At 42.5% G+C, this 22,884-nt stretch overlaps 1 protein-coding gene across 2 annotated transcripts in view; it reads right to left on the bottom strand.

Moving 5' to 3' along the window:
- The window catches only part of GLS (glutaminase), a 74,564-nt gene extending 72,087 nt beyond the window's left edge, over nucleotides 1-2,477 (bottom strand). Inside the window, exon 1 of one of the 2 annotated variants that reach the window (XM_038585185.1) lies at nucleotides 2,047-2,477. In XM_038585185.1, the coding sequence (XP_038441113.1) occupies nucleotides 2,047-2,462 (416 nt within the window). In that variant the 5' untranslated portion in view covers nucleotides 2,463-2,477. The remainder of the gene's footprint in view (nucleotides 1-2,046) is intronic. The other variant, XM_038585184.1, reaches the window with a different exon arrangement.
- Between the last annotated feature and the right edge of the window lie 20,407 nt (nucleotides 2,478-22,884).

Raw genomic sequence — 22,884 nt, 5'->3', positions numbered from 1 at the left:
AGTAAAGCAGGAAAGCAAATTTCTCAGCCACGTTAATTAGTAAAATTTCTATTGTTATTAAATTCACTTTGAGCCTACTGGTAAGCACGCCAAAAAGATAAACAGTGCAAATCAAATAGTTTCATATAAGTCTAATAATTTCTCAAGATAAATTTTTTCTAGAGACTGAAAAAAAAACAAAAAACAAAAATTTCTCACGTGTGAGCCTAAAATTCAGAGACCAATTTCGTTGCCAGGTTATTTAACAGATAGGTAGCGTTTAACACATTATCAAATATTGTCCTAAGCCTTTTGCAAAATGTCAATTCATTTAATTATATCACATGGTTATTTCTTTTAATAATCCTCCATAAAACCTGGCAGAGGCCTGAGTCCTGGCATTCCAGATGGCTTGCTGACGGAGGGATGAACTATGCTTCGGAAGCTGAGCATTAGAAAGGATAACAGGATCAACTGAAGCGACCTCTCAGAACGAGAGAAATGTTTACAGCACAGAAACAAAAAGGAGTCAGAGGAGGAAAGCTACATTCGGAAACCAGAGCACTCAGGAAATAGCATCTTTAACAAGACTTAAAAATTTGTTGGCAATCTCGAGGCCAGTGCTCTTCAACTTTATGCGGCCCGGAGGCAGCTGGGGTTCACTCTTTAAATCGTGGACTGAGAGCCCTCAGGATTCTCCTGTACCCGGATGGCTCCTGAGCCAGTGTAGCTATTACTCCAAATTTCAGTGGCAGAAGAATAAACTCCTTTGAACGTATAAACAACATTAGCTTATTGGTCATTCAAACGCCCAGGGCATCTGAGCAAATACTCCTTCTTGAAGGACGCCCTTTTCTAGACCCGTTTTCTTCGCTGGTTAGGGTACAGTACAGAACCTCTTTTTTAATTTTTAAATTTTTATTTTTTAACACATCCTTGTTATTAGCATGAGCTCAAGTATTTCAAAGTGATTGATAGGAGAGGATTTCTTATTCAAGGGCAAAGGAGCTAGAAATTTCTGGGAGACATGTAAATCACAAAGGCCTAGTTTCCCATGCGATAAAAAAAAAAAAAAAAAAAAAAAAAAGTGAAAAGGGGGGGACGGCAAAGCCAGTGCAGAGACACCGACTGGAAGGCGTCATCGAGAGAATACAGCCCTTCGAGGGCGACTTTTTTTTTTTTTAAGATTTTATTTATTCATTCACGAGAGACACGGAGAGAGAGGCAGAGACACAGGCGGAGGGAGAAGCAGGCTCCCTGCGGGGACCCCGATGGGGACTCGATCCCGGGGTCACGCCCTGGGCCCAAGGCGGGCGCTCAAGCGCCCCCCCCCCCCCCGCCCCGGGCGCCCGAGGGCGACTCCTGAACACTGGCGGTCGCGTCTTGCAGCTCCGGGGCCCCGGGCTGAGGCCCCGCGGACCCGACGACCCCGAGCGCGCGCGCTCCAGGCCCCGACAGGCGACAGGAAGCACCTTCCGCGAGTGTCGCTCCCGCGGCGTCCGCCGTCTCCCGAGGGAAGCCGCCCCGACGCCCCCGGGGCCCGGCCGCCGCACCCGGGCGGTCTCCCGAGGGGACGCGGCTCAGTCCGGGAAAGCCCGCGGCTGGAAAGCCTTGAGGAAGGCGCCCGTTTCAATCACGGGAGACGTTCCGCGGGCCTGAGCCTCGCGGCGCAGCGACGGGGACGGTCCCGGGGGACCCACGGGGAGGCGAGACCCAGCCCGTCGCCTCAGCCGGGCCCGCCGCCGCGACTCCCGGGCCACGCGGCACCGCGCTCCCGCTCGGGGCGAGCCGCCCGGCCGTCCGTCCCCACAGGAAGCGCGGGCCCCCACGTCAGGCGACATCCCCGCGGGGGGGCGGGGGAGCACGCGGCGCGGCCGGGCAGCCGCGCTGAGGCGGGGGGGGGAGGGGAGGGGAAGGGAAGCGGGGCCGGGCGGCCGGGCGGCTCCTCACATGGCGCGCGCCGCGCAGGCCGCCGGCATCCCTTTCTTTCTCTGCCTCGAAGCCGCGCTCCCGTCCCGCCCGCCGCGGCGCCGACCGGGGCCCCGTCCGCGCCGCGGGGACACTCACTTTTCGCCCGAGGCCACGAGCTCCTTGCCCTCGCTGTTGCCGAACGCGTCCGCCTCCCCGGGGCCGTCCTGGGGGCCGGGAGCCGACGGCGCGGCGGGCGGCGACGCCCCGGGCTGCGGGGGCTGCGGGGGCTGCGGGGGCTGCGGCGGCTGCGGGCCGCCCTTGCCCAGCTCCTGCAGGATCTCCGACGGGGAGCCCGACAGGCCCCGCGCGGGGGGCCCCGCCGGCCGGACGCCCCCGCCCGCGCCCGCGCCCCCGCCCCACCGCGGGAGCAGCCGCGCGGCCGCCGGGCCCCCGCCCCGGGCACGCCGGCACTGCGCGGCGAGCGGCTGTGGCCGCCTGAGGGCGGCGCAGGCGGCGGCGGGAGGCCGCAGGAGCAGGTCTCGCAGCATCGCCGAGCCCCGCAGCCGCATCATGCCGCCGGCTCGGCAGCGGAGGATGCTCGGGGGCCGCCGGCCGCCTAGGGCACAGGAGACGACGCGAGCGGCGACGTGGGTGTGGTCTCGGTTCCGGTCCCGCGGTCCCCGCCGCCGCCGCCGCCGCCGCCGCCGCCGCTCCTGCCGCCGCTGCTGCTCCTCCAGCCGCCGCCGCCGCCGCCGACTCCGCACTGAGGCTGAAGCGCAGGGGAGGGCCCGAGACATTCCGCGCTCGCCCGCTGGGGGGCGGGAGGACGCGCGCGCCCTCCCCCTCCGCCCGCTCCTATTGGCTGGGATGCTCGACCCCGCCTCTGATTGGCTGCCGCCGCGGTCAAGTTCCATGGGCGCCGCTGCGTCAGGAGGCGGGCGGGGGCGGGGCCTGGTGACGTGCGGGGCGTGGGAGCCGGGCGGGGTGTGGCCGCGGCGGCCGCGAGGCTGCGCCGTTCCGAGCCGGGGCCCCGGGGGCGCGACCGTGGCGGGGCGCGGCGGCTGCGGTGCGGGGCCCGCGGGCGGCGGGGCGGGCGGAGCGCGGCGGGGCCGGGCTGCAGCACCTCCGGTGGCCGCGGGCCCGGGACGGCGGCGCCGGGGAGCCTCGTCTCCCTCCCAAATGTTACGTTTGCTTGAAACTTTCCATGCTTGGCCCCTCCCCAGATGTGAAGTGTTTTGGAAAAAATGAGCGAAATCCTTTGAGCTATGCGACTTAGCCATCGGGAGGGCTGGGGATCCGGCGAGGCCGGCAGAAATGCCACAGCGCGGCTGCTTCCCTTTTAAAAACAATTATTATTATTTTTTTTTCTGTACCCTGGCATCTCGAGACTTCTGCACGGCAATGAGTCCCTGACGCAGAATCGCAGAAAGTTTTCTATCTTAAAAGCTGCTTCATCCTCTTTATTTTTTTTAAGGGTTTTATTTATTTATTCATGCAGAGAGAGAGGCAGAGACCCAGGCAGCGGGAGAAGCAGGCTCCATGCAGGGAGCCGGACGCGGGACTCGATCCCGGGTCTCTAAGATCCCGCGTCTCTAGGATCCTGGGTCTCTAAGATCCCGCGTCTCTAAGATCCTGGGTCTCTAAGATCCCGGATCTCTAAGATCCCGCGTCTCTAGGATCCTGGGTCTCTAAGATCCCGCGTCTCTAAGATCCTGGGTCTCTAAGATAGGGCCCCGGGCTGCAGGCGGCGCTAAACCGCTGAGCCACCTGGGCTGCCCTGCTCCATCCTCTTAGGGAGCCTCGGAACACCGGGTCTCTAAGTCGTCTCGGCCTGCTACCAGGCCGCCACTCACCCCGTCGGGCCTGCGGAAGGTCATGAACTGAGTTTCCCCCCTCCCGGGGCCTGCCTCTCATCTGGCTCCACGACAAAACGTGTTTGGAAGATTTCTTTAAAGAATCACGTTTAGATGCCTGGATCCCCAAACGGTGATGGGATGATTTTTAAGAGACAGGAAGGGTGTGTGTGTGTGTGTGTGTGTGTGTGTGTGTGTGTGTGGCAGGTGTCATTCCCTGATCTTCCCTGATCGCCGGATTCAGTGGTGTAGTGAACCTTAAAATACAGCACTGAATTAGTAGGAAATCTGGCTGTACCTACAGGTTATGTGACCTTTGGCGTGTCGCAGTCTTGCCATGTTTATAGTTTTTGGTCTGCTCTTTAACCGGAAGGAACCTGGAAAAAATAATGATGCATAAATCACCTAATCACCTTTTTAAAATTTTTTTTAATTTTTTTTTTACTTAATTACCTTTAAGAAAAGAAGTCAAAACAACTGGGAATTACCTGGAGGACTTTTATTACTATTTGTCACCTGTCACTAAAATTTGAAGTGTTAAGCAATAATATATTCAGGAAAAGGAACACGAACTTCTGAAGGAAAGGTGACAAACAGCAGCCATGCCTAGCCTTTCCATCGGACTTGCCAATGGCATACACCTGAATGTTGTGTGACCTCTTAGCTATAACTGGATATATCCGTTTTGATTGTCTCCTTTCTCTCAACCACCTCGAAGCTGTTGACAAATCCAGTTATTATTTTCCTTCTGGTTTTTCTCTTAGTTTCTCTAATTTTCCTATGAAATTGCTTTCTAATGTTTAAAAGTTTAAACACTTTAGAGTATACTTAACAAACATGGAAAGCAAACTTAGTAATTGATTGTTTTCTACAGTGTCTACTTTCAGAGATGAGCTGATAAAAATGGACACATTACTCCTAATATTTAGAAGAACTTAGAGTCTGATGAAATTTAATTCCCTCTTTGCGAAAACCATGAAAAAGTTACAGACAGCAATTTAAAACTACTATAAATAAAATTAAAACGTGACTCATTCATACTTTAATTCTTTATTGTTTTTAATCTCGTTATGTTTTTTAATCAAAGACAACTGGGTAACCATGAATTGGAGTTAATTATTATTTCCATTAGATTAATCATTTACATGTTAAATTATATCATTATATAAAACAAAATCTATGCCTATAAAAACATTTTACACCCACACAGCAGTCCACCAAAACATCCACAAATAGAAAATGGGTCTCCAGATGAACAGGTGGTTGGATTGTCAGAGCTACTCATAGACTTCCTCTTTGCTACTAGATAAGTGCAGCCATCCCCCAAGAGGTAGTGCTTCCATAGCCATTGGGAAGGTAATGAACCATCCAAAGGAAAAACTGGAATTTATGCACTTTGTTTCTGTTCTAACTAGAAGAACAATTCCTATGTTCCGGTGCTCCTTTGAAGATTAAAAAAGGCTAATGTTTCAAAATCATAATGTAACCTATGTATAAGTTCCAGATTTTGCCTTTCACAAAATCTAAGAGGTTATTATTTGTTGACCTAAAGCTAAGTAGAGAATAATTCTCCTTTGCCTAACAGCTGAAAAGAATTGAGTAAGTTTTTTGTTTGTTTGTTTGTTTGAAATTCTTCTATTAAGAGAATAGAGTAAGATTCAGGAAACCTCTAAACAGCTTTTGCTACTACTTCCCTTTCTTCTGTTGGTTTCCTGCTTTAGCTGGCCAACTTCCTAGTCTTGCTGATAAACCCTGTCAAATATGACTTATATTCTAAAGCTGAATTTAGATCTGTATTGAAGTATTATAGATCCTTCACCTATACAATGGGGATAATATTAATATTTTATCTCACAGGGTAGTTAAGATTAAATAAATCAATACATGTACACCACTTAGAACAATACCAGTAGCATTTTATAAGTACTAACTATAAATATTCTTGTTATTATTCCATTAGTGAATAAATTTTGTTGTACAATGTCATTAGTTGCCACATCTGTTATTGAAAAGCCAGACAGAGTTGTTTTAAACCATCTAATCGTAAAATACCACTTAAGAGGAAGCTAGCTCCCTGAAATGGGATCATTTGCTCCATTTTTAGAAAACAAACCAATAATTACCAAAGTATCTTAACATAGAAATAGGCTGCTGCAAAGACAATAAGATTAAGCAAAGTCGGACTCACTGCCCAAGGTACCAGCTATTTACAAATAAATTTTTTAAAGTACTACAGAAAGAAGAATTGCTGGATTGAAAAGAAAATGTACGTGTCTATATAATTAAATCTAAAAATCTATTATTTGTCACCTATGTAAATTAAACCTCTTTTCCTTGTGATATCACACAAAAATGGTAAGACAGATTTTCATCAGATTTGAAGAGACTACTTGAATGGTCTCATCCAAAATACTAATTACATGAAATTCTTTTCTCATGTGGGTCCCCTGTTGGCTGGAACAAGAGTGGGGTGGTAATCAGTTATTTTCTGTCATTTGTAGTGATATGGTAAAGATTTAAATTAGTTCAATTTATAAAGTTAATATTGGTTATACTTAGATCACAATTATATGGATGGGTTATCTAGATATTTATTGATTTTTCAAAGTAATTTTAATTCTTATTTTTTGTAACATAATAGAGAATATGAAATTGGACTAAATCCCATCTCAGAGATAAGAAAGTTTTGCTTGTATACTCAGTAAAAATCTAAAAAATAATATTTTATAAATATTCCAAGTCAATCAAAAGGATACTTTCTTGAGAATGAAAAAAACCTCTGTGGTAAATCAAATTACTGTTCCCAAATACTTATGTCCCTTCCAATGGGAAGACTTTACCTCCAACCCAACTGTCTGGCAGGCTTGGCCTTTTGCCTTGACTTGTTCGGTGAAATATGAAAGGAAGTGATATGTGCTACATTGGACAGGAACTTTAATAGTCATCACTTAGCTCTAACATCTCTCTTTTCCTTGTGTGACAAGAATGGCATGTCCCAAAGAGGGGACGCCCCATCACCTTGTCCCAGAATGATGAAACAAAGTTGAAGATGACTGTGATTGACAAATAGCATGAAGAGAAAGAAACCTTCCTGTAAGTAATTCCAATTTAGGGATTATTACCATAGAATAACTTAACTTAGGTTGACTGATGTATCATCCAACTTGAATAAAGATAACTTGGCCACCATGAGACTAATATGGATTACAGAGAATATTTGAGAACTCTAAAAGATAGGCAGTCAATCTCTAGAGCAGTGGAAGCTGAGTATCACTGAAGGGACCATCAGAATAGGCATTCTCTTTCAAGGATGATTAAAATCAAAGTTCAGGTAGGAAATGTTTGAGTGATATTTCAATCTGTCATATATATTTGGATTTAATTAGGGAAAATTAGTGGTTTGAAATATGAGCTTTATATCCATTGTGATATGTTGGTTTTATGCTATGAAATCAAATGTTGATTCAACATCTGAAATTTGCCACATTTTCTAAGTTCTGAAAAAGAAAAATGAGCCTGGATTTTTGTATATTTATCTCATCCAAATGGTAAAATCATATTGCTAATCCAGAAACCAATTACTGAATTCCACTGAAGTATGGAGCTAAATACAAAATTCAGACTTTTTTTTTTTTAAACCATAAGAATCCACAGTAATGTATTTTGATGTTCTGGGGTAAAAAGAAATCAGTATTTATCTTTTATATAGCATTGATTCCTTCAAATATATTTATACTTTTTAAGCACCTGACATTTACAGTTACTGTGATTCCCTCTGTCTAATTATAAGTCCAAAGAAGCAATCCTACAAAAGAAAGCTTGATTTGTGATTAAGCTGCTTCTCACAGTAACAATACCATGTGATATGTTCTGAGGCAGAGCCTTATTCATATGCACCCCCAATAGTACAACAAATTAATACTTTTTTAAAAATTCTCTATAGAAACAGTCTAAATATGTATCAGTAGGAGAATGAATTAAAATAATGTGATATTTACATATAACGGTAACATACATTATTTAATATTAATACAGTATAATGTATTAAAGAAGATAAGCCTCAAAAACAATGTTGAGAAAAAACAAGTTTCAGCCAAATATGTATATTAGGATACTATGGTTGCAAAATTGGTATATCATGGAAAAAATATATTATTTATAGATTTATATGTGTGTCATTTAAGTTTGAAATGTGCATAGGAATGATAAACATCAAATTCATTGTAGTGGCTATTATTTCTGGTTATTTATAATGAGAAATGGGATTGAAGAGATGTACACAGACTGCTTCACACGTATCTGTAATGATTGATTTTTTAAAAAATAATTTTAAAAATTTGAAGGAAATATGGTAGCCAGGCGGTTGATATGCAGGTGTTTGTTATATTCTCCCTCTTGTTCTATGTTTGAAATATTTTATAATTAAAGAGAAAAAGTTTTATTATAATGTTGAAAGCTGTTTCTTTTATCTAAAATGATAACTGTAGAAAATATTACAAATCCATTTTTCACATTTTAATGATTCCTTTTAAACTTTAATTTTGACTCATCAGTGATGAGCGCTACAACTAGTAAGTAATATAGCTATTCTGTAAATACACTTGAAGAATGCAACATCAGACAATATCCTTGAACTAAAGCTTTACAAAAGATGAGAATGGCTAATATTTAACTGAAAACCTTACAGAAAAAATTTTTTGGCTCTTAGCTACCTCAAACATAAATATGAAAGGAATTCTTCTATTAATAAAATATGAATAAAAATATATCCTTCCTTCCTCTGAAGTTAAACTATTTATCTTTATAACATTCCTACTGGGGACAGTTGTCACTTGCTAAATTTTATGGCTATGGAAATTATAAGTTAATAAAGTCACTCAACTAATACAGTGGAGTTGGCAAAGACACTCTCCAGCTAGATGTGGTCCTTGTCTTCTGCTCTCTTGAGCCTTTGGACAAATGCCTCCGAGAGATATGTTTATGGATACAAAAGCATCACAAAGCTCTTAAAAATAATCCCCTGCCGTAGTAAAAGGCTAGTAGGTAACTTGAGTAAAGCAGACCATGTTATAATGTATTAGAGAATGATGAGGCTCCAGTAAATTAGAATTGGAATATCCTGCCTAAAGGGGAAGTAACTAATGTACTCCAGCCAGCTTTAGCTAAGTGGAATGCAGGCACAGTTAGCTAGACCTTTGGATTCTTTAAGATAATACATAAATATGATTTTTTAAAATAAATAAAATCTTCTGACTTATAAAAGTAAGCAGCTCATTCAGTTTCTTTAACACCATACTAGTTAAACAAAACATCTGCAAGAATAATTTGGCCCGTGGGCCACCATGTTTCCAGCCCTGTCCTGATAGCAATGATAGCAATGTAACTTCCTTCCCCAGCACACATCCTACTCCAGATGATTAGTCCTAGCCAGCCATGGAAATTCCATTCCCCATGAAACTGCTGCAGCTATCTTGCTACTGAGAAGAGGAGCTTGCATAAGACAAACCCAACATACCAAGGCCAACAGAGTGGAAAGGTGGAAAGAGTCTGGAGTCTCTATGACATTCGTGAGCTACTGACATTCATGAGCAACCAATTCTGATGCCTGCCCTCTTTATTATACATTTACGATACATTTCCTTATACTTAAATCATTTGGAATCTGGATTTCCATTAAGACATCATGATTGGGATCCCTGGGTGGCGCAGCGGTTTAGCGCCTGCCTTTCACCTGCCTTTGGCGCGATCCTGGAGACCCGGGATCGAATCCCACGTCGGGCTCCCGGTGCATGTAGCCTGCTTCTCCCTCTGCCTAAGTCTCTGCCTCTCTCTCTCTCTGTGTGTGTGTGACTATCATAAATAAATAAAAATTTAAAAAAAAGACATCATGATTGATTCAAAATCACACTCTAGAAGATTCTTTCTGTGTCTTTCTCTTTGCCTTGAGTTACAATTTATCACATCCCCTTTTTTCATTTTTTTAGCCCCACTAAATTATATATCTATGTTTAACCTGTTTGCATATTGTTTGAGGGCCACATATAACAGCCTTGCATGATTTAAAGGATGGAGTTGGAGATACAATGAGCATTAAAAAGCTTGTCACAGTTTGGACATTTCTTCAACTCTAGATTTGCTTCCCTTCTCTCCCAACAAAAAAATATTGAGTCATATTAAGCAACCAGCTTTGTTTTTTGTCTAAACTAGACTTCTGTACTTGTGCCTTATGGGTTTGTGCCTTAACTTTTTATCATCCATTCTTGCCGAAATTACCAGTTTTCCTTCACCTAACCGATTTTTCTCCTTGGAGTCTGCTTACGTCATTCTTACCATCTTGTATGTCCTAAGCCACTTTCCCTCAACCCATCCAAATTCCACTGATCCCTCAAGGTCTCCGTCTTACATCTTCATGATGCTAATTTCTCATATGACTGCACATTTATCTTCATAACAGTTGTTACCCTCCTAACAGCCATTTGAGATTGGCAAGTAGGTATGATCTTATTGTGCACATGAGAAAATTGACACAGAAATGTTAAATAATCTGTTCAATATTTCAATGAGTTGCCTTAAAAGTAGCACATATTTCTTGATGATATGGGTTTTACACCACCATTGTCCCTTACTAGTCTCATCTGGATATCCCTTGCCTTTTCTAAGAACTCAGCTCAAATGTCATCTCCTGTGGGGAAGCCTGCCCCAACCTCTCTAAGCAGAGTTAAAGGGTTCTTCCTTTCCATTATCAAGGCTTGCTTGGTAATATATTTATTGCATTACTCTGATTATTTGTGTACATCATTCTCCCAGCTAGACAGAAAGATATAGATCTTTTAACTTTCAACATTTCCACCATCATTTTAAATAACTGAACTGAGTGTTAATTAATGTAATATAGGAGTTTATTAAATAGAAAATAAGGGAAATACATTTAAAAAATGAACCTTTCACAATTTTATTTGAATCTTGAGTAAATTACTCCTCTATTGTATTTCACAAAGAAGAAGAAATTCATTAAAAATTCAAACTGCAGGGCAGCCCAGTGGCTCAGTGGTTTAACACCACCTTCAGCCCAGGGCCTGGTCCCGGAGACCCAGGATCAAGTCCCGCTTCGGGCTCCCTGTGTGGAGCCTGCTTCTCCCTCTGCCTGTGTCTCTGCCTCTCTGTGTGTGTGTGTGTGTGTGTGTGTGTGTGTGTGTGTCTTTCATGAATAAATAAATAAAAATCTTTAAAAAAAATTCAAACTGCAGAAGGACCTTATGGACATCTTCTTTTTAGTGACTATGTACCTGCATCAACCACCACTGTGGGAGCTAAAATTATGGAGATGAATGAAGAAGGCATTGTTTTTTGGTTTGAAGAGGTAGATGACAGATAGACAAACTCCTAATTAAAATATATTAGTCTCCAGGATGCCTGGGTGGCTCAATTGGTTAAGCATCTGCCTTCAGCAGAGGTTATAATCCCTGGGTCCTGGGATAGGAGCTGCATATCCGGCTCCTTGCTCAGCAGGGAGCCTGCATCTGCCTCTCCCTCTGTCTGCCACTCTGCTTATGCGCACTCTCTCTCTTTCTCTTACTCTGTCAAATATATCCGTATATCTATCTATCTATCTATCTATCTATCTATCATCTATCTATATCTTAGTCTGGAGATATATATATATATATATATATATATATATAATATTTGATGTGGATATATATGTATATATCTAATATTTGATGCTATAAACATTACATATATGTGTATATTCAATGGATAAAGATGATATAGAAATGAATTCTATCAGGGAGATTACAAAATATTCTAAAAAGGAGGTGGCATTTACTAGGCAAAAATCCAGGTGCATAAGGTTGACAAGGGCATGCTTTTGAGAACAGAAAAGAAATACATTAAATGGTAAGTTCAGGGAATTACAAGTAATCCTAAGTGGTATTAGCACTCTCTACTAAATATTTCTAGTATCCACCTGTGTTGGATTGCATGTCTCTGCTCCCTTAAAGTTGGATGTATCCATGCAACTTGCTTTGGCCATGGAAAATGTTATAAGCTTAAAAAGCCAATGCATGATCTTCTACTGTCTCTTTCCCTATGCCACTATAAATGTTAATACTTAAAGCTGGTGGCTCCTCTGTCTACCTTGGTCTCTGGGGTAAGAGAAAGAAAGTTTGTCATTTTAAGCTTCTGTGATTTGTGGTCTATTTTTACCAGAGCAAAACATTCTATCCTAATTATTCTATCTAGTTTGAGGTGAGAGGAAGGTGGGATAAAGAGCATTGGATCATAGAGAAGCCAATCCTATTAGCTGCACACATAAAGGTCAGCCCATAAAATGACCATTTACCCAAAAGTGTATGTCTAATATATTTGAATACATGACTTCAAATAAGCGTATTTTATGCCTTTTAATTTAATGCCATTTCTGACCAGCAGTTCTTATTTTCACAACTAACTCCAAAGTTGGTAAGTCAAGAAAAAAAAAGAAAAAGTCTTCCTAATCCATCCTAAGTCAGTTTTACAGTTACATAGTCACTGACCAATGTGTTCCAGATGGAGAAAAAATATTCAGAGTCATCTATAGCCTCAGTATATATTAGCTACACTTGCATTGAGCAACAGATGCTATTACATTTCTACATTTGAAAGAGGCATGGTACAAATGAAAATGCTTAACTTGGGGAGAGACAAGCTTAGATATTAATTCTAGCCGAGTATATTGCTTTCACATAGTACTGCCTTCATGGATTTTACCTCCAAGCTAACATTGATTATATTTTAATCGAGTTTTCTAGAAATAATATCTTAATCCAAGAGAGTGACAGAAGTAGTGATAACTTGACATCTCATAATAGGCAAAGACAGGAGTGCATGTATATTGATTAGCACACGAGCTTTGCTAACATCATACCTGAGAGGAGAGACCAAGAGGGTAGGATACACTGTACAGGTAAGTTTATGTAGACAGAAGAGGAAATGAGGTAGGAAATGTCTAGACATGAAGGGTTACCTTAAATGGTAAGCATGGAAGGCCATGGGCTGATGAATAGGTTGGGATACATATCTTAAGATACCAGCAATACTGGGAGGAATTCAAAGAAAGAGGAGAAGAGAAAGGATGGGAAACAAAGGTGGACATTCTGGAGATAGACTTAGTCTCCTTTGTAATTACAGTTTGCTCTCGATAATTTGTGATTTGGGCCAATGGAAGTGCCTGAAGTGTGTATACTCCCTAGTATCTGCCCAAATATTGAGAGGAAAACCAAGTCCTGTACAGGAAGAGATCCAATAAATAAATTTTAAGTCTAATTCTGAGGACTAAATTTATGTTTAGGTATTAAAGAGTTTAATAATGGATATAGATCTCTAAAGGTTTTCTGAACCGAGAATGAGGCTACTGGAATTCTAGCTCCAGCCCGGCCATTATCCTACTGGTTGACCTGGGTAAATCCCTTGACCTGTCAATGGCTCAGTTCCCTCATCAATTAAAGGGAAGCGTGGCTTAAGTGACCTCAAAGGTGCCACGTGGATCTGAAGTGTGATTCTGAGCATGTGCTTCTGGCTATATGCAGTTGTGACTTCTATCTGGAGATTATTAGACGTTTACTGATGGGGGTCTCATGTCTGTTTGTTTCCAACAGATACTATATGAATTGCAGGTGACCCGTTGTAAAAATCAAACAAGATTAAACAATGTTTTAAGTTTAGTAGCTAGACAAAAGCTATTAATGGCCTTGCACGCGGCAGTTTTGCAAGAGCAAAAGGGTACACACGCCATTAGGTTAATAATCAAAGATACTGTTAAGGGGCGATGTGAGAAGGGGCACAGGGTTCCCAGCCAAGAACCTCAGGGCTGGCGGGGAACTGGTCCCAGATGTGGAGCCATGTCTCTGTAAGCTGGTCGATAACAACTTCAGTCTCAGTGGGGTTTCCCGCAGTGGTAAACATTAGCAGACTATACAGGCAACCCTGTCAAGGGTCATTCATGCATCGGGCCATCCTGTGTGGCTGGTACCCAGGCTTATGGTGGGGGCCTGTGGTCACTCAGCACGCACATGCTCACTGTTACGAGAAGCAACTGTTGGCTCTGAAGAGCCCTGCCAGTCAGACTCCTCCAACCGTCTCCAGGACTTAGTGTGTGCTTTCAGAGAATCATTAGCAAAAAGAGATAGCCACAAGTAAATAAAAAGCAGATGGACTAGTACAAATGGAGTTGCAAAAATAAATTTCATGTCAATTACCATAAGGTTTTTTTTTTTTTTTTTTTTTTTTTTTTTTGTACTTTTTAAGGGTATGGGACATCTAGGCTCCACTTAGCTCTTTCACTCCTAGCAACCACTACCTGGAAAACAACCTGACAAAAAGATCAAAACAGTGAAAGAGGTCTTTTGCACATTTAACAATGATTAAGAAAGGTTTTAAGAGCAAAATCCTATAACAGCTTTAATCATAGATGGCTACATCCACCATATCTTGGATGAGCAGCCAGGGTCAGGGACTTCCTGCTGCAAAAAGACATATAAACCCTTTTGTGGTTCACTTCACTACATTCTGGATGTGACCATCACCTATCTACAGAATTTTATGACAAAACAATCATTGAGATTTTATTGGTATGCCCCATGCATTAACCGCACAATAATAAAATGAATCGTACGCTTTTTTTTTCTTCTCCTACTGTTAACGCTGGGCAATTTATGTAACTTTGATGGGCCTCAGTTCCCCCGCCTCTGGAGGCCTCTGCAAGAATTAAACGAGTAATGCTTATGTCTTGCTCCGGGACAGGTCCATACAAAAACTCAACAACTGTTAGCTCCTTGTCCCTTCCAATTCGTTTCTATCAAGCTGGAATGATCTTAAACTCTAAAATCAGATCATGTTACTCTCCAGTTTAAAACCATTAATGGCTTCCCATTACATTTAGGGTAAAATTAGCAATTTGTAACCTTCCCAACGAGTGTCCTTAGCTCTATCTGAATTGCAGCTCCATCTTCAGTCAGTCTACACCTGACGTTTATGTTCGGGCCACAATTGCTTTGTTTCAGGTCTTCAGATAGGCCTCCTGCATGGTAGTAGCACAAAAGGAGATATGGGGTGCTTTCTCTCTCATAATATGCATGAGCCCGTCTTTCCTTTGAGATGCACAATTGATATCTTATAAATCTTATGCAAAATGCCATGTGAAAATAGTTTCTAGACGGGGGCATCTGGATGATTCGGTCAGTTAAGTGTCTGCCTTAGGCTCAGGTCATGATCCCAGGGATCCAGCCGGATGTCAGGCTCCCTGCTCTATGGGGAGTCTGCTTCTTCCTCTGTCCCTGCCCCCACTCGTGCTTGAGCTATGTCTCTCTCTCTCTCTCTCTTTCTCTCTTGCTCGCTCTCAAATAAAGAAATAAGTAAAAAAGAAAATAATTTCTAGCCCACAACTCAAATTGCTGCCTCTAAGGCCTTTTCCTATATTGTAATTTGGAAACCATCACTGCTTCTGCACATGCTGTTCTCTCTGCCTGAAACTCTCACCTTTTCTCTTTATTACTGGCAAAATCTTTACTTTTCAGGTCTCGGCTTCAATGTCATCTCCTCAAATATGCTTCCTTCTTAAGAACTCTCATAGCACCATGTTCTTTTCTTTCAAGTGAATAAATAATCCTGTATGACTATTTCTGCCCTACCAGACTCCAAGTTTCTAAGGGCCAGGTAGTGTGGGCATTTCCCTCATGGCCACAGTCTGGCTTGGAGAAAGCATATGCAGGAAATGCCTGCTGCTGGAGTTCAAGATTTATTAACCAATAAAGTCCACCCAAAGATACAGTGAAAGATCTGGGATACCCCATCCTCACTGCCCATGGAAAATTGGAGAACCTTACTCGGGCCAACCTGATGTCAAATGTGGGGGTCCTCTTCGAGCCACATGCAGGAACCAAGAGAAAGAAAATGCATCCATCCAAGACCTTTGTATCCTGGCCTCTTCCTACTTCCTCTTTATTTCACTTCCTCTCTCTCACCCTGTTTGCTGCATTTCAACATTCACAAATGGTTCTGGAGCAAAATTAAACTTTATGTAGAAAGAGGGATTTGAGAAAGAGGAAGTGCAGGGCCCACTCACTATGAAAGAAGAGATGAACTACAAGCATCCCTCAAGGCCCTCCCTGTCCAAGCTCTCAGCAGAAATGTTCCTGCCAGGCACATCCTCGTACTTTGTTTCTAATCTGAGTCACGTTATCTTCGGGTCATTTACCGATGGGCTAAGTCCCCTGCTTTAGCTTCCTGAGTTGTGCTTCTGCATAGGTCTCTGGAAGGAAGTACCAATACCCTTTTCTGTTTGGTTTAGAGATTTAGACCCAGTTACCCTTTTTAGTCATGACAGCACACTTCATAGCCCACGCCACCTCTTCCAATAACTTAGAAAGCTTTTACTAGGAAACCCTGTCTTCTCTCCCTTCCTCCCTTCCTTCCAATTTACAAAATGTCTCTAGGTGCCAAGCACTGTGCTAGGTACCATCCCTTCTGTGTTATCTGACCTTTGTCATCTGTCTAGATCGGCAGTCTCTCCTGAAGTTTCTTGTCCACTTGAGTCTTCTTTCCTATTTGGCTTGGAATTTCTTTAAGATTCCTCTCTCCGTGCTGGTCTGACATCCTCCTTTACACTATCCCTGTTTGGAAACCCCCAATGTGGAAGGCAGCTCTCAGGGAAGTTCTCGGAGAGGTTTCTGTGTGGGTATTTAAATGTATATTTACCATTTAATAGCCAGACCTGAGGCCCTCCCTCTAAAGTATGAGGACACAGTGGCGATTGCTTCATCAGGGCCCTCTGTGCTTTAACCTTACATGAAATTTCTATTCTTTCATTAGCTTAGGTTGCCACATAGGTATTTTTCTCCAGAATTTTATGGTGTGTCTTGCCTATTAAATAAGATAAATGGAATAAGAACAGTCATGGTGCCAACTATGTTTATGCTGTCTGCCTCATTTACATTATTTTTTCCCCTCACTCCGACTTTCTTTTTTAAAGATTTATTTATTTACTTGAGATAGAGAGCAAGCTCGGGGGATGGGAGGGGCAGAGAGAGATGGAGAGGAAGAGAGAAACTCCAGCAGACCCTGTGCTCAGTGTGGAGCCTGATGTGGGCCTCGACCTCACAACCCTGAAATCATGACCTAAGCCAAAACACTTAACCGACCACACCCCCCCCCCCGACTTCCCTCACTCCAACTTTCTATGGCAGTTTCCCCCCTCCGTGTTAAAACAGCTTTCTGGAAACATTCATGGAGATCCTTTATATATAATAAAGTGAATTTAAGGAAATATCTTCCAGGTATATCCTTAAGTGTCCTCTTTACACAGTGTAGGCTTTGGCTTCAGCCACCATGAGCCCACTAAAGAAATTTGCCCTTGTCTCCTCTAAAACCACATCACAAAAGGTCTGTGTGCTCCTCCCATAAGTAAGCCTGCTGTGTCCCCCAATGTTCCAAGCCCTCCCCTTCAGGTTCCAAGGCTTACCTCAATTCTCAGGGCACATTCTTTTCCTTTGCTCCTATTTACAGAACTAACCCACTTTGGTCCTAATCTTGTAAAGCCAAGCAAACTGTGCCCAGAAGATATGAATGAGGAGAGACCATAGACTGTGGACTGAGGTTTTATTTAGTTAGCAAAGAATAACTCCAGAAAGTCACCAAAGCGTCTACACACATATTTTCTACATTTTAACATAACCCTTCATTTTGCAGGATCTTTAGTAGGGAGAAAAAGATGCCAAGAAATCTCTCTGTACTGAGCCTAAATTCCATGGATTCAGATGTATTATATATAATCCAAAAAAAATGCAGAATCATAGAATCAAAGAGGTGAGAAGGAAGAGACTTGAGAAATCTGGCCTGCTCCCCCATCTGTTTGTTAATCCCCTCTATACAGCAGTCCTTAAAACTGGCTCTCCAGCCACAATTTTAAGAAAAAGATTTGTTTTGATGAAATGAGACTAATTCTAAAACCCAAAGAATGCTCCGAGACAGCCTGCATCGGAATCACCAGGATGTTGCTAAAGGGTCCTTGGGCTCTACCCTAGATGGACAGGCTCCTAGGGTCTGGGGTACATTCCAGCAACCTGCACCCCCAGGTGTTTCTCATGCACACTAGGTCTGCGACCCTGCATTCTGACAGAGATCAGCCAAGGCAGATTTACCAGGGCCCAAGGTCTTTTTATGGCTTGAGTGGAGCAGTCTGTGCCTGTAGGCATTTTCACAGGAATGTGGTAAAACAGCTGCTACAAACTCACCCCCAACATTTTTTCCCCCACATCTCACTTAGAGAAGCCAAAAGCATTATGAACGTGGCAGATGCATAGGTTTCTACTTTCTGATGAAGATGAAGAACAGGAGCTGTTCCTTGCACCAGGGAGAGGGAGTCAGAATAGAAATATTAATACTACACCTGGTCCTGGTGAAATATGTTCCAGGCCCCCAGCAGTATATCTAGCAACCGCACTAAGGGAGAGTGACTGAACATTAATGACAATTAGAGAAACCGATTTATTAGGAAACGTAAGTAACTGATTTTAGGCTATGTGGAGCATGTCGTGATCAGCTTGTTCAAAAGATAAAAATGTAAAGGTTGGAGAGGCAGATTATAAGACAAGAATTTGAAAAGGAACACTGAAAGGAATGTAGGCACAATTCAAGCTATAATAAAATGGGCCTTAGTGATTTAACCATTTCAACCAAAACAGCATATTTTTAGAATGAGGAGTGCTGCACAAGTCTCCCTTTGGAGGAGGCTCATGTTGAGCATTCCATAAAACCACAGAGGCTCAGAGCTCAGTACACAAGAGTCGGCTGTGTTGAAAATGCAAGAGCCAGAAATGACACATACCTAGCAGATGACCAAAAACTGACCAAAAACTAGCTGAGGGAGAACAGAGAAATCCATTCTTCTTTCTCCCAGAGAGGAAAAAGTATCGAACTACACCTCTCTTCACCTCCTCCTCCCTCCCTCCCCAAAGAAAGAGCACTAGACTGGGAATTGAAAATCCCAGATTCTAACCCTGGCTCTGCCATTACCTGTATGATTGTAACCCTCAAACTTCATATTCTTGACTCCTGATCTCTTCACCTCTATGTAATAGGGTGTCTTGGCTGAGATTGAAATTTAAAATTTGTGGAATTTTGTGTGGTTTTTTTTTTTTTTTTAGTCTCTACGAGTAAATATTAATTCATATTTAATGTAAACTGTTCCTCCATTTTAGGGGGGGAACCCAGAGTGGTTTCTATTAACTACACAAATAGAAGGCAAGTACCCTTAATCTGAACAGGGTACTAAGTGTTCCAGTTTGGTAAGGGAAATGGCTGATGGTGTAGCTTTGGGCTAGATTTCTGTCTCCGGGTACCCTATGTGAGTGTGCGTGTATGTGCGTTTACTTGTATTTCGGTAGTAGGGGGAAAATTCTATTTTTCTTGGAAGAACTTAAACAGCGTAGGGAATACACAGAAAACTGCTTCTCCTTTCTGTTGGGTGAAATTTTTGCTTCAAGGTGATAAAGAGGGTTAGAAATTCTCCTGTGAGCTACAGGGAGGGGGGTGGAGCTGGCAGTGGGGCCCTGGAGGCCAGTGGCCTGCAGACGGGGCATCCTTCCACCTACCATGGCTTCGTTGGATAAAGTCAGAACACGAGTGGGTCGTGGGGCACGGGTTGCTGAACCGTCCTCAGCAGAGATGCCAGCAGGTTTCTTAAGCAAGCTTCAGCTGCAGCGGACATTGCAAGAAGAATCCCCAGTAGAAGAAGAACTTGCTTTGTCTCTTTGTGTAAGGCACCCCTTCAGTAACTCTCAGAAGTAAAGGGAGACACCTTTCACATTGGTGCAAGTGGTGTGAACTGTAAGAATGCACTGGAACCTTTGAGGTAAGCATCAGTAGGCACCACAGCTCTGGTCAACATACATGGGTTGACCCACGGTGCAGAGCTGCCTGAAGAGAAGTGGGACCTAGGGACAGAATTGGGATAGTTTTCCTCATCTTACATAACTTGCTTGCCTCCCGGAATCGGAGACCAACATATTAATCCTGTCATTCAATCATCATGTGATTAGCAACATCTTTAAATTCAGGTAATTTAAATTACTTCTCCCCTTAAATTTTATTAGTTGCTGCCTTATAACTTTCCCTATTTCAGCCCTTTTAATAGTGAGTGGAATGACTTGTTGACACGACCCTCTTTCTCACTAGAGGGCAGAGGCTTATCTTATAAAATCTATCTCTTACCCCAGCGTCTCACTCACAACAGCGACTCTATCAATAGACCCAGGTCTTGGAGACCTGGATTTGCATTTTGGTGCCATGTAATCCTGAGCAAATTACTGACCTAAGATCCAGCTCCTTTATCTGAAAATGTCGACAATAATGCTTATGCCATGAAATTGGTTTAATAATTAATTGAAATAATGGTCATTACTGCTGGGCACACAATAAATGCATAATGAGGAGAGTTACTATTAGCAATGAGAAGTTGTATTGAAAATGGCTCAAGTAGAGAATCATCAAGGGTGTTTCTGTTACACTAGAAAAAAAGGAGTGAATATTTTTCAACTCATCCAGGCCTTTGAGGGCTTTCTATGTGCCAGGCATTCTGCTCAGGCGCTGGAGATAGAACAGTGTTAACAGGCCCCTGCATTCCTGGAACTTGAGGTAGAGTGACCATTTTCCTAAATTGGCATCTAACCAACACATAGACCATTAGGGATGAAATATAATTGGCTTTCTTATCAATGTAGCCAATAATGTAACCACCTGTATAATACCAAGTCAACATCAGTTTGTACCAAATGTTCAATATTTAAAATACAAGAGTCCATCTTAACCCTTACTTTGAGGAAAACCATTAATACTGCAAACACATATTCATATTTTCAAAAGTCATGTTCCCTACCTTCCATCCTCTTAGAGTCACCACAGACTTTTAAATAAATCGTTCCAAAATTTGTTTCCCGCATAGTTTTCTTTTAAATAAATTGTCTTAAAATTTATTTTCACGTAATTTTCTTGTCAGTCATGTTCTTTGAGCATTATTTAATAAAACAGCACTATTACCGTGCCTTATTTAAAAGAAACAAAAGGACTTTACTCCTCCAGTAAAACTCTTTATGGCCCCGGAAACTTTGATCTACTCACCATAAACTGAAACATGTTTTGCTATGATGTTATATAGTTCTTATTCTTACCTATATCTTTAAATCATTTAATCCTAAGGCTATGAATAATTAATAAAATTAAAAACAAATTGACTTGCTGGCAATTGTGTCAAGTGAGCAATTGTTAAAAAAAATCAATATTTTAGTGTGTTACCATGGCTTTGAGACATGAGACTTCTGTTCTCATCTTTCCTCATGTACTGATTCTTTAAAAAATTATCTTTTGCATAAGACCAAATGTGACTCTAAAAATAAATGAAATTCTAAGTTATGTTACCCCCAAAGGGAATAGTTTCGTTCAGGGATACTGTCACAATATTAGAAAGCTCAACGTCAAACCGCCAAATGATTCCTTATTAACCTGTCATCTGAAGAAAGCCTTTACTTTCAGAAAAATATCCCATCCTTTTAGTCTGACTTCCTGACTTCAGTAAGACAGTTGACTGGAATTAGTTTGAGGATGTTGAGGGGAAAGTTCACATCTGCCTTTTCCCATTCATACACTGTACTCCTGAACAGAGATATGGTCGGTACAGGTTCAAGGCTGCTCCCCTCCCGTGAGGGTGTGCCTGATGGAGTATGTTGTGCCTTCTGCAGGGAAGGTTCTAATGGCTCTAAGAGGGTTGGCTAAAAGCCATCACCGGTGCTTTTCCACACATTTCGAAATATGTCGGAGGCATGTTTGTTGTCACATGACGGGGCAGGTGGGGTAGCAGGGCAGAGATGCTAGTGGGTTGGGACCAGGGATGCTAACATTTCCTGCCACATACAATACCATTCTATAATACAAAGAATTGTCCTGTCCGGAATGCCACTTGCACCCTTATTTTGAGAAATATATTTTCTTCCAATAGAAATTGTGGGAAACTGGGCCGAGCTTGTTGAAACAGAGGGTCCCACAAAGGTGGGGAAGAAACCACCTGCCCCTCATGGGTTTTGGTAAGCATGTCATTAGGACCTCCTCCAAGCAATTCAAAGACTTAGCCCATTTTTTTTCCTCCACCCTCAGGACAGGGAAACGATGTTGGCAGCTCCTCAAATGATTTATTTCAGAGACACCAAAAAACCCATAGTATGTATAGAAATCCTGACCAGTAAAGTCACTTTTATGCATTAAGGTATTGTCTCTAAAATGAGAGTAAAACATAAATATGTTACCCAAATGGATAAAACTAGAACATACCTTAGCATGGATTAGTTCATGAGTTTAGCTGTCACTGTGGCAACTAATTCCTAAGAAAATAGATCATAAGCAAATAATTTTGATATAGCCTTAAAAAAAGAAGGAATTGGAAAGGGGAGAATTTCCAGAGGTGAAGCACAAAGGACTCTGAGAGACCAAGAGAACAACTGGGTGCCTCAAGGAGAGATCAAAACAGGAGACATCACCCACACAATTTTGCCCATATTCGACCCATATTGCTACTGCTATCATTGTTCTGAAAAGAAATATTTCATGCCAAAATAACCTTATCCTTATGTTTTGTTTTTGTTTTTTAAGGATTTCATTTATTCGTGAGAGACAGAGAGAGAGGGGCAGAGACACAGGCAGAGGAAGAAGCAGGCTCCCTGCAGGAGCCCGATGGGGGCCTCAATCCTGGAACTTCGGGATCATGTCCTGAGCCAAAGGCAGATGCTCAACTGCTGAGCCACCCAGGCATCCCTCACCTGATCCCTTTGAAGGCAGAAACAGGCAGAAACAGTATCTTTTTTATTATCTGCTTAATTCCATGAAGCTCTGCACAGTGAACTCTTAATAATTTTTGACATGTAAGGAATCTAAAATACTATGTCTTAGATTGACTTGCCTAGAAGCTATTAGATTCTAGGCCCAATAAAATACACACCCACACAATGTCTGTGTATTTGTACACAATGTTTTGTTTTGTGTTTTAAGTTCACACTACAATTTTTAAGAGCATGAGTACGTATTTTCTTTAAGCACAAGGAATTTTTCTAGGTGTTTC

The sequence above is a fragment of the Canis lupus genome, chromosome 37, assembly GCF_011100685.1.
Source record: "Canis lupus familiaris isolate Mischka breed German Shepherd chromosome 37, alternate assembly UU_Cfam_GSD_1.0, whole genome shotgun sequence".
Classification (NCBI taxonomy): domain Eukaryota; kingdom Metazoa; phylum Chordata; class Mammalia; order Carnivora; family Canidae; genus Canis; species Canis lupus.
The sequence above is the reverse complement of the archived record's forward strand: the minus strand, read 5'-3'. Positions and strand labels throughout refer to the sequence as shown.